The sequence below is a fragment of the Camellia sinensis genome, chromosome 11 (genome assembly GCF_055761805.1).
Source record: "Camellia sinensis isolate YWXY chromosome 11, ASM5576180v1, whole genome shotgun sequence".
Taxonomy (NCBI): Eukaryota; Viridiplantae; Streptophyta; class Magnoliopsida; order Ericales; family Theaceae; genus Camellia; species Camellia sinensis.
The window spans coordinates 132,291,828-132,309,646 of record NC_138971.1 but is presented as its reverse complement, the minus strand read 5'-3'; the positions used below and the strand labels follow the sequence as shown (position 1 = coordinate 132,309,646).

Sequence of the window (17,819 nt, the reverse complement as noted above, 5' to 3'; positions counted from 1 at the left end):
ATTAATTGAAAAAATAAAATTCATAATTGTTCTTCTATACAATAATAAAATTACATAAATTATTAAATGAAACATATTTTTAACATCATTAATAATTATTAATTGATTTGATAATTTATTAATAAAATACGTAATTTATTATAAAATTTAAAATATCAGAATAAAATGTAATTTTCAAAACTATAAAGAGCGATTTGTATTTTAATAAAATCTCAAAGATGTATTAGTAATTTATTCTTATATAAAACATTGATTTTTCCAAATACCAAGGCACGTGGGTTGGCACGTGCTAATAATAATGTAAGGTCGACCGAGGTCGACTTGGGGGGATGTCGACGCCGCAAAGCTGTGGTCCTCCCTCTATTGCGACTTTCGAGTGTATTGATTTCCGTACCATCAGCTCTTACCCACCGGACGGGGTGACCAATGTCAGCGTCAAAACAAAAAGCTGGCGTACGATGTGTCAGCCCCACCTCTCGACACGTGTAACGTTGTCCCATTAGCGACACACCCCATCACCAAATCTACTCAGGACGATCCTGTAGTTTCTCATTGCCCCACATGATGTCTCCATCACCTTTCTCTTTCTGTCTCTCACACTTATTTCCTAGTCAAAATATATTTTTTCCTAACTTTGATTGTTTGCCTTATTTTAAAACTTGAATTTTTAATTTTTTTTAATTTTTAAAAAAAATATATATATGTAAAATAGAGAAGTAATGTGATTTTAAAAATTTTAAAAATTAAAAAATTAATTTTAAGCAATCTTTTCAAAATAAGATTTTGTGTGCATTTGGTTTATTCACGAGGGAATTACTTGACAATGGGTAAAGTAAAAAAATATATATATAAACACATAGAAGATGTAAGTAAATTTGTAGTAGAGTTATATTTGTGTAATTTTTTTCTCTGTCCAACATTCTTTCTCTATTTATTTATTTTCTTTAAGGTCTCGTTTGAGGATATACTAATTATGTTGATTTTTAATTTTTTTATAAAAGATGTGAAAAAAATAAATGGGGTGATATGATAATTTATAACGATTTTTTAAAACTATTTTAACTTTTAACAAAAAAAATTAGAGTATTTGATCTAATAGTTGTGTAGTACCTTTTGTGATGTGAGGTCTTAGGTTCAATTCTTATGGAGGGTAGTTTGATACTCTTTGTGGTTGTTAGTATATTTCTCCCGCATTTTGGGGGTTCAGGGCCGGCCCTGAGGTTTAGGGGGGCCTAAGGCGAACTTTGAAAATGGGGGCCCCTCTTACATTGAAAAAAAAAATTTCATGAATAAACGATAAGTTATAACTTTTTTATTTATTTGTAGTCACAAAAAAATTTACTTGCACATAAAATCATTAAAATTATAAACAAAACAATTTAATGAAACAAAATTAGGGCAAAAAAATTAGGAAAAAATTATTCAATTAAAACTGATAAAGACATCGGTAAAAAAATTTGGACAAAATTATTTATTCTACTAAAATCTAATAGATAAAGAAGGTTAAAAAAAAAATAGAGCTCATATATTGTATGTATTGTTTTTCTTGGGCCCAAACATTTTTTTTATATATATATTTTTTCATTTTAATAAATATAAGCAAAAAAACTACACTTATAAATAAGTATGGGCTAAACCATACATGAACCCAATAAAATATTTTGAGACCCTTTAAATTGATCCTAAAACCAAAAAAAATAAATATTGAGCCTATAATATTTTACTAAATTTGAAAACCCTATTTTTGGCCTAAAATTTTGGAGCCTAAGGCCCAAGCCTTACTGGCCTTAGGCCAGGGCCGGCCCTGTGGGGGTTGTACATGTTGGGTTTGGCTTGACCATAATTTTTGAGCTTTGTTGACATTCTAGCTATTGTGTGGGCTAATGATCTGTTTAATAATGTGAATATTTTTTATAATGTAATTATTCTCCTATCGATTAATTAAAAAAAAAAAACTTATTAACAAACAAAGCCTTGATAAGATTTTAGCAACGCTTCAATGTTTGAAGGAATATGCATCTTAGGTGTTTGCGTAGATCGAGTAGTGGAGGATTTCATTTATTATATCCTTACTATGGTTTAAGTTTGGACTGGAAAGTCTGACGTGGGATTAAAAATTCAAATTTAAGTTCAGGTCGAAAATAGTATTATACTCTTAAATTCATCCAATAAAGTCATCTATTACATAAAATAATTTTTTTTTGTAGTTAAGTTGGTAAAAATATTTAATATTTGCTCATTGTATTTGAAGTTTAAAGTTTAATGGGTTTATTTTTCCTCTTTGGTGTTTTTGTTTATTTTAAATGAAAATAAAACTAAATAAATTATATATGTCCATTTATATAATATATAAATTATATAAAATAAAAGGTAAACTACCAATAAGTTCTAATAATTAGAATTACACTATGTTTGGGAAACTTAGGAGAGAAAAGAAAAAAAATGATCATTTTATTTTCTTAGAAAAGAAAATATTTTATGTTATATTATCAAAATAATCTTTTTATATTTTGTTAATCATTTTATTTCTTTTTATTTTTACAGGGACAAAATTAGTATTATGAAAATATAAGAATCTGTTGATTTCTTTTCTCTTCCAATCTCTTTACTTTTGGAAAGATTGAAAATGAAAATTATAAGAAAAATGAGTTTCTCTTTGTTTCTCCCCATTTTTCTCTATTAAGTTATCCAAACAAAAGAAATACATATCTCCATTTCTTTTCTTTTCTTTTCTCTCCAAATCATTCAATCCAAACATAGTGTTAATTCTCATCAAGTCATATTAAAAAGAAGTCATAGTAAAATCGTTGTTAAAAATAATTTTTTGTAACGATTTTTTTGCACATGTCACTAAAAATTAATAATTTGTGATTTTTTTGTCATGATTTTTATAAATTGTCACTAAAACTTACAATTAGTGAAATTTTTCTGTGATAAATTTTTCATACTGTTGTTGAAAGTTGAAAATTAATGATATTTTTTTGTAATGGTTTTTTTAAGTTGTCGTTAAAACTTATAATTAATGACATTTTTTGTGACAATTTTCAAATTGTTACTAAAAATTAACAATGAGTAACGTTTTTTAATAATGTTTGATGAAAATTTTCATTAATTATTATAAGACTTATTAAATAATAAGGCCTCGTTTGGGAACAGACTAATTTAGTAACTTTTTGGCTATTTGACTAAAATATGAGCTAAAAAAAACTAGTATGTTTGGGATGACTTTTTGACTTTTTACGAAAAGATGTGCAAAAAGTAGAGAGAAAAAAGAATCTTTGACTTTTTTGTATGGGTTGTTAGCTTTTTTGTTAGTAATTTTTTGAATTTTTAACTAAAATAAAAGGTTCCCAAACAAGACCTAAGTATATTTATTAAGACTTACATGTAAGTCCCACCAATCCACCTTGGATTGGGTTAAAAAACTATTCCTAAACCAGATGCATTTATAAACGGGCTTAAATATCAATCCCCCATCTTTAAAAATGTGGGCTGGGTTAGGTGGGACCACATGCTAATGCGCATCCCTAACCTTTACTATACAAGTTGTACATACATAAGAAACTATCAATCAAAACAATTCTCATAAATTAAAAGGAGAACAAAAAATATGAAATTTTACATAATTTAATTTGTTAAATATCAAAATGTTTTGAATGTGCATGTTAGGGATATGAGGCAACTATCAATTAAGAAAAATTATAATTCGAATAAATAAAATTATTTTCATTGTAAATGTTAAGAATTTTAAATAAAAATTATTGTATACAAAAAAAAAAAAAAATGATAGTGATTTTTTTTTAATTTTTTTTTTTTTTTTTTTAACAGAGGGCTCCAATTGAATTATTTGCTTTGGGCCTCAAATAGATTTGAGTCACTTTTGAATGGATTAAGGTTCATGTAAAATACATGGAAAGACTAATATTAAACCCACTTATAAAAATGTCCACATTTAGAATAAATCTCAATCTACTATATTATACTTTTTATGATTCAATTTGTGTTATCACAAGATTGAATCAATCCGGTATAACGGTACTACAAAATCTCAAAAAAAAGATAAATAATCTCCATAGAATGAAAGATTCAAGTTTCGATAGAGGAAAAAAAAAAGGTCATCACAACGTAGGAAAACAAACCTCCACACATGAAAATTTTTTACATCAACAAATGAAAAATTAAGAGAAAAAAAAAAAAAAAAAAACCAGATCGAAGTCATCAACAAACTCATCCAAAACTCCATAGTTCTGTAACCTTCAACTTAAAATCTGAAGACCCCACATCTGTTGGTCAAGATAGAAAATTGAAATTGAGGTGTTCACTTAGCGTGAAGCAAACACGTTATCTAATATTGGCTTTCAGACTGTGAAAAGATATGAAGTTATATCTTAAAGCTCTATGTTCGAGGGTAGAGAAGGTAAGGCGATGATGGCCGAGTTGGTGAGACAAACATCAGATATGAGTTAAGGACAAAATCTGGAAGAGAATCAAAGGAGGATTAGAGGGATGGGAGAGGAAGGAAGAGGAGAGGGAGATCGAAGAGGTTGGGGAACCACCGCCGTCTCCCTCTTCCCTGGCAAGAAATACCGAAGTGAAAAATAAGATGAATTTAATTTTTTTCATGTTAAAAGTTAGAATTTGAAAATTTTGATTTATTAAATAATAAAAAAATAAAAAGAACATGTAGACAAATAAACATGTTACCCTATTCATTATGTGGCTGGCGGAGACGACACACGTTAATGGTTAGAGAATCAAGTCAGACAACCTTTTAAGGTAGTTTTAATACATACACTATAAAATATAAAAATTTTAGAAATTAAATTGTTTCATTTTTAAAAGTAAAAATTTTATTACAAAAAATATTAAGAGTCCAATTTCAGTAATCATGTAAATTGTCACGAAAAGTCTGTTCCAAAAAGTAAAAAACATGACCTTTAGCAATTTTAAAAACAAAACAATTTCGTACTAAAAGGTCTATTTTTTTTATTGGCAAAAATTTTGGTCTTAAAAGAATAATAATTTATTATTAAATATTTATTTTTTTTACTAAAAATACAATAATACTTTTGACATTCAAAATATTTCATCCATAAGAAATGATATCATCTATACTTATCTTTAAAATTTAATTTATTGTAGTGATATTATAATTTGTAGTATACCAAGTTCACACAGTGAGTTAAATCACATTTTCAAACCATCCATCTTATACTAAATAGTAAAATTTTTAATTCTTTCGTTAATTGGTAAATATTTATTTAGAAATTTTATAATGATTATATTAAATTGAACAGTTATAGTGTATATCAACCTCACATATGAGAATAAAAGATGGATTAGGCATGATGCATATGAACAAAAGTTTATAAATACTTATGTGGGTATTGGTTTTCGACCACACAATCAAACAAGGAATTTAGTTGGAGAACACTGGCAAAATAGATTGAGCCAAATTCTCATCTTCTTGTTGGCAAGTAGTTGGCTTAATCTATTTTGCTTATGCTTTCCAGCTACGTTTTCTATTTGGTTGTGTAGTCGAAAATCAACACTCACACTTATCAAAAGAAAAACAATTTTTGTGAATAAAAAAGCAAGTTTTTTCATGCTCTAAGAGAGGGAGAGAGAGAGACTAATGCTCTATTTGATTTGATTTTCAGAATTTATTTTAAGAAAATATAAATTAATTTAACAAAAATAAATACTAAAAAATTATAAATTTTTAAAATTTAGTTCTGCCCTTGGAAAAAGGTAATATAATATAAAACCAAATAAAAAAAAAAAAAAAAAGAAAATTTCTAAAAACCCAATCAAATATAGCCTAAGTTTTGTCATTGAATTACTAATAACATATTTAGTTCAAGTGGTCCTCTTCATTCTCCCTTTTAGGCGGTATTTGGATTTTAATTGTATGAAGTAATTTGAAAGAGAAAAAAATAATTCAACATTTAACAACAGTTTTAAAAACAATAAAAATACCTAATTTCGCATAGCGGTTGATATTGTCATTTTTTAAAGGAAAAGAGTTCTCCCCGATTTTTGTAGGCAAGCGCATATAGAAGAGAAAACTACACACCCCAAAAAAAAAAGAAAAAAAAAAAAAAGAAAAGAAATATATCATATCAAAATGCATAATATAGTGCTGTTGATTGCTTGTTTGGTCGTTGAGAAGTGTCAACTAAAATGATTAATAGCTAATGTTGTATCTAAAATCATAAAAGACCTAGAAGAATTTTTATGGTAATATATTTGGACACAAACAAGAAATTGTTACCTCTGAGTTATTGTAGTTTGTTGCTAATTACAATGTGAAATAGACATGTTGATAAGGATAGGGTGGAAAACTAGGGTTCCATTCCATGTGGATTGACTGACTCTTTCTGGCTTTTTCTTTCATTTTCAAGTTTCAGAAAATGTCTCCCTTACCTCTTCTATTCTTTGGAAAAACAACTTGTTCCAAATTTTCCTGGCTGGTTCATTTTTTTGTGGTTCTAGTACATGTCAATGCTTCAACTGTTCATTTTTTGGGGATACTTTCACCAATTAGTGGATATTATTTTATTTTTCTTATCTATCATTTAACTTTAAAATGTATCACTTTCACTTATTCTAGACCATCTCCAAAAGAGTTATTATTTATTTATTTATTTATTTACCATTTTCATAGTTGAAGGGTCAATATATACGGTTTCATAAATGAGAGGATAAAGTAATATTCACTAATAATTAATGAGTCTTGGTGTAATTAATCATTTTTTTTTTCAAATTTTCTTCATTTTTTTTTAATCAATTTTGTTGAAAAATGCTAAACAAAACTCTTAAGATTTTTTTTTTCTTCATAAGATTATTGTTATTGTTGAAATATGCATATTAAAATGTGTAAAAAATATATAAAAATATTTTGAGATATGTGAAATGTAAATTGAGATTATAAATATTTTGATATTATGTGATTGTTATTGACAACCTTAAACAGGACCCATTTTTATATAGTACTTGAACCAATTTATTATTAAATCTTTATTAAGCTTTAGAGAATTCTGATCTCAAACGAAGTTAAATTTTCTCAACTCTTGTTGCCCATCTAATGAAATGGAAGTACCAAATTGCTTTTCGATTAAAAAAAACTCTCAAGGTTCTTTTGCTATTAGTAGAAAATTTTGAATAAATTTTTTTTTATAAGGGTAGAAAAATAATTTATTGGAATAAGATTAAACGGGTCACTGGCTTTCAGTAAGGATGGCAACATTGTAGGACAAAAAAATAAGACATGTATTACAATTCCAAATTACTATGTATCCCAAAAAAAATTTAAAAAATATTTAGAATTTAAAATATTGTCATTGTGAGCCAACTCGTAATAAACATGGTGAATGCATTTTAAATTGCGAACTTCTTTTTCTTTTTTTTTTTGTGAATATGTGGCATGGCTAATTATAATTGGGTGATACATGTTTTTATGATAAACTTCCTCAGAGCATCAAATTAAGTTAGTTATTTCCTACTATATTTGCTGTAAGATTAACAAATTTTGGAAGTGGTATATCAAATTAAAGTTTAAGTTAATGTTTGGTATATTGAAATAAAATTCTCATGTTTGGCTTACTAAAAAAATAATGACAAATACATTTCAAATAAAATCATCATTCACTATGCAAATTATCCTTTCTCATATTTTTATAATTTTATTTTGACTAACTACGCTATGGGTGTGTTTGTTTTGAAGGATTAAGGGGTGAGATTGGACTATTAATCTCACCGGATTAATAGTCCATTGTTTGTTTCATTTTTTTTTCCCGGATTATTAGTCCCACAAATATGGGACTATTCTATCCCATGGGGGGAGGTGGGATAGAAACCATGGGATTGGTATCTCATGAGATTATTTTGTGAAATGTCCATTTTACCCTCCATGCTATTACTTAGCAAACAATTAGAAAAGGATAAAATAGTCTTTTGAAAATTTATAAATTATTTTTTTAGTGTTGTTAATTTAAAATTATATATTAAATAAAATTTTTTAATTATAAATTATAAATTATAAATTAAATTTAATTAAAAATAATAAAGTATAAATTATGGCATTATAAATTAAACTTTTTAGTGTTGTTAAAAAATTAAATTTACATATTAAATTGAATTATTTTTTTAGTGTTGTTAATTTAAAATTATATATTAAATAAAAAATATAAATTACAAATTAAATTTATTTAAAAATAATAAATTATAAATTATGGCCTTATAAATTAAATTTTTTTAGTGTTGTTGAAAATTTAATTTATATATTAAATAAAATTATTTTTTATTGTCATTAATTTAAAATTATTTATTAAATAAAAAATATAAATTATAAATTATAAATTTAATTTAATTGAAAATAATAAATTAAAATAATTAAAATATTGTGCAAAAAATAAAATAAAACAAATTTTTATTTAATCTAGCTAAAAATAATTAAAATATTAAAGTTATGTTTAATATTGCTATTACTTAGTAAATAATTGAAAAGGATAAAATAGTCATTTGAGCATTTATCCTTTTTCATAATATCCCAAACAAACATTGGATAGGGGCTGTTTGGGATGATCTAAATAAGTGCACTTTTTGTCTTTTTACGAAAAGATGTGCAGAAAAGTAGAGAGGTGATGTGATGGAAAAAAGATAAAAAGATAAAAAGATGGATTATTTTAAGGATGCCAAACTTGACCTAAAAATAGTCCAATCCAGACATCTAATCCCATGACTAAACAAACATAGAATACAAATTTAGTCAAACCAAATAGTCTTGGAACAATGTATCCCAGAACTAATAGTCTGATGGATTATAATCCCCCTTATTCAGTCCGTCCAAATAAACGCACCCTATTGTAACGAATGTCACACCATGAAAAGTTTGAAAATACCCATCCTGTATAAAAATTTAAATTTGACTTTTTAATAGTTTTTTTTTTTTTTAAAGTGGGTTATAATCAAAATTTCTTTTGAAAACTTTTTTTTTTATAAATATACTATAGTGGCGTTTGGAAATGTTACTTTTTTGTTGTTTATGTTCATAAAAAAATTATAAACTAACTTTTATTTATTTTTAAAAAAATAAAAACTACAAACACGTTTAGTTTAAATAAAAACACAAAAACTAGGTTAGTTTCGCTTTTTCTCCACATTTACATCCGTTAACAATTGTAAGAACTTTTTTTGAGTTTATGGTTTTCACCTTAGTTTTTAATTTGAGGAAATTTATTTATAAACTCAAAAAATTACAAAACAAGTTTATATGATAGTTTTTTAAATTTTTATAAATATAAATTGAAAATTAAAAATAAAATGTTACCAAAATTTTGTTTTGCTTCTATTTTTATAGTTAATTTTTAAATCAATCTTATTATTCTCCAGGTCTACTCCTATCTCGGAGGTCAACAACATGGCATAGGTTAGATATAAATATACTAAAAAAGGTTGGCCTTCGTTTATACTAAGGCCAAGTTTGGGAAGTTGGAAATAATTTATCTTTTTATTTTTTTATTTATTTTTTCATCACATCACTTTTTTATTTTTCTGTACATCTTTTCATAAAAAGATAAAAAATATATTTATTTAGGTTATCCCAAACAACTCCTAAAAAAAGTCAGCTTTTTTCTATTTTGACAACGTACTACAAAAGTCAATTTTTTAATTTTTTAAATTTTTTAATTAAAAAAATCAGTTTTTTTTACTTAAAACAACCTAATTTTTTGTCAAAAAAAAACCAACTTTTTTACCCAAAACAACCTGGCCAAAAAATTCAACAAAAAAAATCAAAAAATTAAAAAGTTTTTCAAAACACTCCATAATTACCAAGTTGATCTTTGATTATGATCTCTATGAATAGCTTATCTTTAGAATCTCATTCTATTGAGATATTTTAAAATAAAATAAAATAATGTCATATTTACATTAATAAAAAAGCCTATCTTTCGCTATAAAAAGCCTATCTTTAGCTATCTATAATGTCAATGGCCTATAACAAATATGTAGAATAGCATAGATTATCTGGGGCGCTAAAAAATTCGTTTAGGTTTGTTTTTTTAATTTTTTTAAAAGAAAAAGTAAAATGATTATAATTTAAATATAATATTTTGTCTTATTAACTTTTTAATTTATTTTATATTTTTTGTGAATGCCTTGTTGGGATGAAAGTAAGGCATTTTTTAAACTTCTTATAAAAATATATATAAAAAAGTAAAAATATAATATGACTTAAAAAAGATAAAAAAATAAAAGGTATACTGATATGGTATAGTGTACCCCCAAACAAGGCTTAATTTAGCCAAAAAAAAAAAAAAAAAAAAAAAAACCACTTTTCAAAGGAGGGCTAACTTGCTAAAACTGACTTATCCTGAATGATTATTTCTAATGAAGAATCTTGGTGACAATCTCATATAATCATTTAAAAGGTTGGCCTTGGTTTAAATAAATGTCAACTTGTCTTTGTGGACGTGTCATTTTGTACACCTCAATTCATGATATTTTCGCCACACAATAACGACAATGCTCATAATATAATCAAAACAACTTGTAATTTTCACTTTAAAAATTCGTTCATTCCTAAATTTTGCTACAAAGTGACAATAATTAATATTACAAATGGCGTGATATTTTTTATCATTTACCAATTTTAATGGCTTGCACCATTGATTTTCCCAACAAGTAATAGCAATACCTAAAAAGAGAGTTCAGATCTTCGGCCGCTCTTTCCAGCGGCACTCCCAGCAGCACTACAAAACGACGCCGTTTTGTATATATATATATATATATATATTTTTCCTTTCTTTTCTTCTTATTCACCTTTCCCCTTTCCATTTTTGAACCCTAGACAGAGGACACAAAGGAGAGGAGAAGCGGCCGAAGATCTGAACTCCATAAATTCCAGAGAAGAACAAACCAAACCCCCTCTCTGTCGATCGTAAAATCGCCGATTAAGGTCAGTTCATTCTCTGTGTGTGTGTGTGTGTGTGTGTGTGTGTGTGTGTTTGTGCTCCAATTCGATCAATTGTTTTACCATTCAATCTCTCTGATTTTGATTTTTTGGTGAATTATCTATTCAATTTGAATTGCTTCCGAAAAACATTTTTGTTTTGTTTTGTTTTTGTTTTTGTTTTTGTTTTGTGGGTTTTAGTTCTGACTAGGTCTTATTTTTTGAATGTTGTTCTCTGGAATGTTTTCTGCCGTGACTGTTTCTGTTTTAGTATGTTGTTGTTTTTCTTTTTTGCTTGAAGATTTGCAGGAAGGTATAGTTTGATGATCTTTAGGGTTAGGCTTACCTATTTAATGTTGCTTTCTGATCACTATTTTTCTGTGTGTATATATATATATATATATCCACAAAGATGTGTAGATATAAAGATGATTTCAATTGTAGCAATTTCATAAACACTCACTCAGTTTAAATTTTTAATGGACATGTATACATCTTGTCTTACCAATCATCATATACTACTATCTGTAATTATTAAACTACAGCATTTTAGTTCTCTCTCTTTCTCTCTCTAAATTCCTCAATTGTTTCAATTTCTCTCAATCCGCTTGTTCTTCTTCATTGCTAGACGTTTGGATTCTATTTAGGGTTAATTTCACTTTATTCCTTAAATTTTAACCATTTTTTTCCCCATTTCATACCTAAACTATAAATCTCATATGGTTAGCCCTTAAAATTTCCGATTTCAGTTCATGTAGTCCAATTAGAGATGATTGTAAAAATACTAGTAGACATGGCCCCTAGTAGATTGATACTAATTTTATTTTTTTGCAAAAGGGAAGATTCAATTCAAATATGCCATCTTTGGCAATATTATGTATGATCACCAAACAAAACAATCAGTCCATTTATACCATTCAAGTGTTTATCAAAGGTATTAAATTAAATAACTCCTGAAAATTCTGAAGTAAACATATATAGCACATTTCAAAAATCCAATATTTTTATTTTGAAAAAAAAAAAAATTGATGATTAATAATTAAGGGAAGAAAAATGAAAGACCTGAGAAACAACTTTAGATTGGTTGAAAAGGCCTTTACGTCCCCAATCTCCGACCACCAAAAAGCTAAGGGAGCCATCGGTTTTCAAGGGGTGATGGAAACACGGGAGTGCAGCCTCAGAGAAATGACAATACAACCATAAACTAGCCGCGAACGAAAGAAACAAAAGCATAGGTTTATTAAGCAGAGCAGCCATGATTTTCTATTCTTGAGAAAGACAGAGAGGTATGTTGAAAATGTTGGAATATGAAAGTATCAAAATTTAAATACCAAGGTTTGTGTTTATATATGTGTGTAGAAGAATGTCAGTTTAAGGATTTAGATTACAAACTGAGATATCACAAGTTCACAATCATTCAACAATATGTTTGACATACATAACTTCTTTCTTTTTTTAATTTATAAATATGTTTGGCATACATAACTTCAACAATATGTTTGGATCTTGAAGTTATCTTGAAGTTATTAATGCAAGTATAGATCCATTTGTCAAGTGCACTTATTGATTAAATGAAATGTGCAATTAATTAGATCTGATAGATATAATTTATGCTTGGATGCATGCATACATATGCAAATGTAAATATAGCAAATTTACCCTAACTTGAGGGAAGTGTCAGAGCTTCCTGTTTAGGGCAACCTAAAAGTTTTTTTAATAACCTTCCTGTTTAGGACAACGTAAGAGTTTTTTTTTTTTTTTTTTTTTTAAAAAAAAGAAGCAAAAACCAAAAGATTGAAAAGTAGGTGTATGTAGGAATGATATGATTCAAGTTGAATGTGTATATAACTTTACTATGAATTGTGTGCATAATTTTGCAGATGTCAAGTTCAACTGTTAACGGAGGTACCTCAGATCAGTTGACGTTCAACAACAGAAATTGCCCTAAATGTCATAAGAAAGCAACTATTCAAATTTCGGAGACGGAACAAAACAGAAACAAATTATTTTATTGTTGTAAAAATTGCGGCGATTTTATGGGATGGTGCTTGCCTACAAATTCACAAGGTAGACGTGAAGGAGTAGTGCAAATGGAAAATATGTCAACTGTCACCGAACAACAACTTCGACTTATGAATGAACAACTTCGATTTCAAAGTGAAGAACTGCAATTTATGAGGGCGAAGATGCTTAAGTTGGAAACAGACATAAATCAAAATTCGAGTCGTATTTATGGGTTGTGTATCTTGCTTGTAATTGGGATCGTGTTAGTTATAAAAATGTAATAGTTTTGTAATCTTTGCGACCCATGACAGCTAGTGGCAGGTTGTATGGTTATGTGGTTAGGTAAACTATATGTTTGTATGGTTAACTGGACTTGTTAATTTTGTATGGTTATATGGTTATGTAATGGCACTTGGTTATTTTGTTCATTTTGTCCAGCAGAGCTGTGTAATCTGTGTAATCAGTTTGTATGGTTATGTTGTGCACTTTGTATGGTTATGATTATGTTCAACCTGTCCGTTACAGGGTGTAATGAAAACAGGGAATAAGTGTATTTTGTCCATTACAGGGTGTACTCAAAACAGGAAATAAAATCAAACCTGTCCATTACAGGGTGCAATCAAAACAGTAAATAACCGGAAATAAGTTCAACCTGTCCATTACATTACAGGGTGTAATCAAAACAGGAAATTTTAAAATTCAAATTGACATAGAAACATTGATTTTAGTTTTTAATGATGTCATCCAAACTAAAGCATTATATATCTCCATTCTTATTTTGAATATCCCAATTGTGAGAATTGGTATCATATGGCATGCAAAGTTTAAAGCTGTGCACTTTCTAGAAATTAAGAATGTAAACTAAACAATTCTAGAAATTACATTTTTAAACAAATGTGAAAAATGGCGTTTGAAGAATTTAAATTGAATGGAAAAACAGAGTAAACTATGAATCAAACTTCTGACCGTATTAATGAAGAATTTATCATGTGAAGTAAAAAAACATCATCGTTCTTGGGTGTAATAAAAAATGTACGCAAACATTGAAATCCCCACCAAACATGAATACATTAATATTAAACTCTCACCCCTTCTTGGGTGTAATAAAAAATGTCCATAAAAAAATTCAAATCCCACCAAACATTACAAATACATAAAAAATATATCCATAAAAATTATACAAATCCCACAAAACATTACAAATACATAAAAAAAATTGTCCATCAAAAATATCCAAATCGCACCGAACATAAAAAAAAATACACCCAAATCCACAAATATAATAACATCATCGTTCAGTGCAAACCTTCCAGGGATGTCCATCCACACGACTGTCAGCAGGACTATGTGAGGCTTGTGACAGTTGGACTGCAGTACTATCTCGAAGCAATTTCTGAAACGATGTCGGAGTGGGATACAGTAAAGGCATTGAATCAGGCGGCATTGACTGAGGCGTTTCCTGCAATAGTGATACATGTATTAAACTTTTTTTAGAATCTATACTACATTTTCAATGTAAAGTATGTAACCAATTACAACTCACATCATATGTAGGATACATGACATGATGTACACTTGTACGACCCATGGCAAATGAAGGTTGAGATTGGGATTCAGGTCGAGATTGGGATTCAGGTTGAGAAATATAGGTTGCACGACCATCACCCTAAAGTAAACCAACGTAAAAAAATAAAGTATGAAATGAAAAATAGTAATAATGTATTTTCATTTTACAAAACATACAATATGAAATATTACCTCGGCATAATTAGTATGACACGTGGCAAAAGAAAGTTGAGATTGGGATTCGCGACCATGACCCTAAAGTAAACCAACACAAATAAAAGAAGAATGTCCATCAAAAAAAATAATAATGTATTTTCATTTTTAAAAACATACAATATGAAATATTACCTGAACGTAATTACTACGACCCATGGCAAAAGGAGGTCGAGATTGACCTTGTGGAGTGTAAACACCCTAAAGTAAACCAACATAAAGCAAAGAATAAGACAATGCATTTTAAAAAAAATTCATAATGCATTTTCATGTTAAAAAACAAACAATATGTTATATTACCTCAACATAATTACTACGACCCATGGCAAAAGGAGGTCGAGATTGACCTTGTGGAGTGTAAACACCCTAAAGTAAACCAACATAAAGCAAAGAACAAGACAAAGATCATAATTCCTTATGAGGTTCAATTTCCCTAACGTCTATGCATGTCAAAGGTAAACACCCTAAATTAAATATTACCTGTATCGAATGATTACCCATGTCGGAAGAAGGTTGAGATTGACCTTGATAAGTAGAAAAAGAACCATCCTACATGCACCACAAAAGACCAAAAATAATCAATATAACGCTACTAGTTGCAAGAATAATCAATCCATCAAATTAATACAAGGTTGCACACAATAGTAAAAATTACCTGACTAGAAATATTACCCATGGCAGCAGGAGGCTCATATTGACCTTCAAGAGTACAAAAACTATCACCCTGCAAACAACCAAATTATTTAATAAATTATTTTCCTAACACACATAACACAAAATTGATAACACATAACAATCAGACATAACTTCAATTAATTACCTGCTTAGATTGCATTCTTTTCTTCTTCGCAATACATTTTTCCATCCCGCCCTTGATCCTCCTTCTTCCCTTAGTAGTTGCTTGTCTTTTCTTCAGTCCCTTGGCTTGGATTGGACAATCTACTTCATCACTCTGTGGGCATGTGTTAGCTGAGGAATTTCTGAATTCAGTGATCTCCACTTGACCAAAAGTGTGCACACTTAATTTGTCTTCAACCATGACACTCAGTTCTTCACCTTTTGCAAGTGACAAATGATAAGTTTCTTCACTTTCGGCGGCTCTACTTGCTATAGCTCTAAACATATTCATCAATGACCTATATCGGTCGCTTTGATGTAGTTTGACATCAGCCTTGACATCATACCCACGCCTATCTTTCACAGTTTCAGCCCTTGCTTTTTTTGTCCATCGTTTGAGTATGTATTGTACAGGAAGGTCCTTTGCATTGATTATCTCTCTAAGCACCTTTAAACAATGTTGACACACTATGCCCTTCACTTTAAACTTCTTGCAACTACAACTCAAAAAACCATCTCTATCCATTGTCACATTCTTATCTTTTTTTCCATCTACATCCGTTTGAATTGTGAATATGGTACTCTCACCATCATGCATAGTGCCTACAATGGACGCTTCAATGGACTGCACGTACTCATTTTGGAATTCCTCAAAAATTGTTTTGGTGTAAATATCTGCCATTTGCTTTAACATCACAGTTGGAATGGCAACCCTTGGCAATTTTTGACACAAATTATACTCGGCTTCCAATTCTTTATACCTTTTGTCATAGAGCACCCTCTCAAAATGCTTGAAAAATTCCATCAAGTTATGATCACAATTGAGATAATCCTTCAAAAATGCATTGAATGATTCACTTAGTTGAGTAGTACTCATTCCAGCTGCCCAAGAATTCATAATATATGGCCATCCCCATTTCTCCTTCACACCAAAAGTTTGCGCCAACCAATGATTGTTGTGTGCATCATACCTATGAAGCATTTGGTCCCATTGTATTTTGAATTCTTCTTCATCATCAATTTGATGCATAAATTTTGAAAAGGCACCCTTTACCCCAACATCTTGAAAGAGGGAACTCACATGCTTCACGGCATTTTGCATCAAATGCCATGTACAAAGTCGATGGTTTGTACTAGGCATGACAATTGGAATGGCCTTAGCCATCGCAGCATCTTGATCGGTGAAAATAGTTTTTGGAGCTTTGTTTGACATTGCCTCCAAAAAAATCTGAAACAACCATGTGAATGATTCGGCAGTCTCATCATACATCAATGCTGCACCGAATACAACAGTTTCTCGATGATGATTAAATCCAACAAAGGTTCCAAAAGGTCTATGTTCATTATTTAATTTGTAAGTAGTGTCAAAGGTCACTACATCACCAAATTGAGCACAGTCCATTATCATTTGTGCATCCGCCCAAAATATGTTACTTATTTGCTCTTCACAATCTAATTGGACTACATAATAAAAGGATAGATTTTCTAGACTTTTCTTACGAAAGTATTGCAACACACTACCCGCTTCTCCATATTCCAAATCTTTTTGTCTCTTCGATCTCAAGTAATTTTTTTGGTCCAATTTGGTGAAGCCAAGTGATGCTCTTCCACTAGATTCCCTACCAAATAGCTCATAAGCAGACCTAAGAGGAATTCCAGATTCTGCAGCCAATTCTACTTCAATTGCTTGGGTGGTAGATATTTTTCTTTGGGATGGCAACATATGAATGCACTCTTGAGGCACAAGATCATGATTATGATGTTCAACAAAATCAATGGCAACATATTTTCCTAAATTTCTATCTAACTTGATACTAAATCGAGCACGACAACCACACCTCACCTCTTGTCTCGGAAATTTTACTAGTGGATCTCGCTTGTCAATACCCCGAGTTCCCTCTTTGTAACATACAAAAGTCCGTGAAGTTATTTCCTTAGTATGTTTGTTCTTGTGTGCATATAGCTTCTTAATACTAAAGCCCACCTTTCCGCCATAGGTATTATAAAAATCATATGCAGCTTGTTCAGAATCAAATGACATACCCAATTTTGGCTTCCAACCACAATTAGCCAACTCATTAACACCATTATTTTCTTCGATTACCTGCAATTCGATTTATAGGTTCAATGAATCAATTTATATTACTTCAATCTATTGGTTCAATGAATCAATGAATGAATTTATATTACTTCGATTTATAGGTTCAATGAATCAATTTATAGGTTCAATGAATCAATTAGCCAA

The 17,819-nt window shown here is 29.0% G+C and overlaps 1 protein-coding gene across 1 annotated transcript; it reads right to left on the bottom strand.

The window, feature by feature from the left end:
- Positions 1-14,453: 14,453 nt before the first annotated feature.
- LOC114310269 (protein FAR1-RELATED SEQUENCE 5-like) lies at positions 14,454-16,855 on the bottom strand. The gene is made up of 7 exons (XM_082896540.1): positions 15,558-16,855; positions 15,393-15,461; positions 15,218-15,286; positions 15,038-15,103; positions 14,873-14,938; positions 14,717-14,779; positions 14,454-14,624 (listed from the first exon to the last, which is right to left on the bottom strand). The coding sequence occupies exons 1-7, from the start codon at positions 16,842-16,844 to the stop codon at positions 14,469-14,471; spliced, it is 1,776 nt and encodes a 591-aa protein (XP_082752666.1). The 5' UTR covers positions 16,845-16,855; the 3' UTR covers positions 14,454-14,468.
- Positions 16,856-17,819: the final 964 nt, after the last annotated feature.

What these genes read in the sequence shown, in the direction of transcription:
- LOC114310269 (XM_082896540.1), bottom strand. Translation starts at nt 16,844, where the DNA reads ATGTATGATGAGACTGCCGAATCATTCACATGGTTGTTTCAGATTTTT. An exon ending in GTCGTAGTAATTATGTTGAG is followed by an intron (nt 14,939 to 15,037) that starts GTAATATAACAT and finishes GGTTTACTTTAG; the next exon opens with GGTGTTTACACTCCACAAGG. An exon ending in GTCATACTAATTATGCCGAG is followed by an intron (nt 14,625 to 14,716) that starts GTAATATTTCAT and finishes GGTTTACTTTAG; the next exon opens with GGTGATGGTCGTGCAACCTA.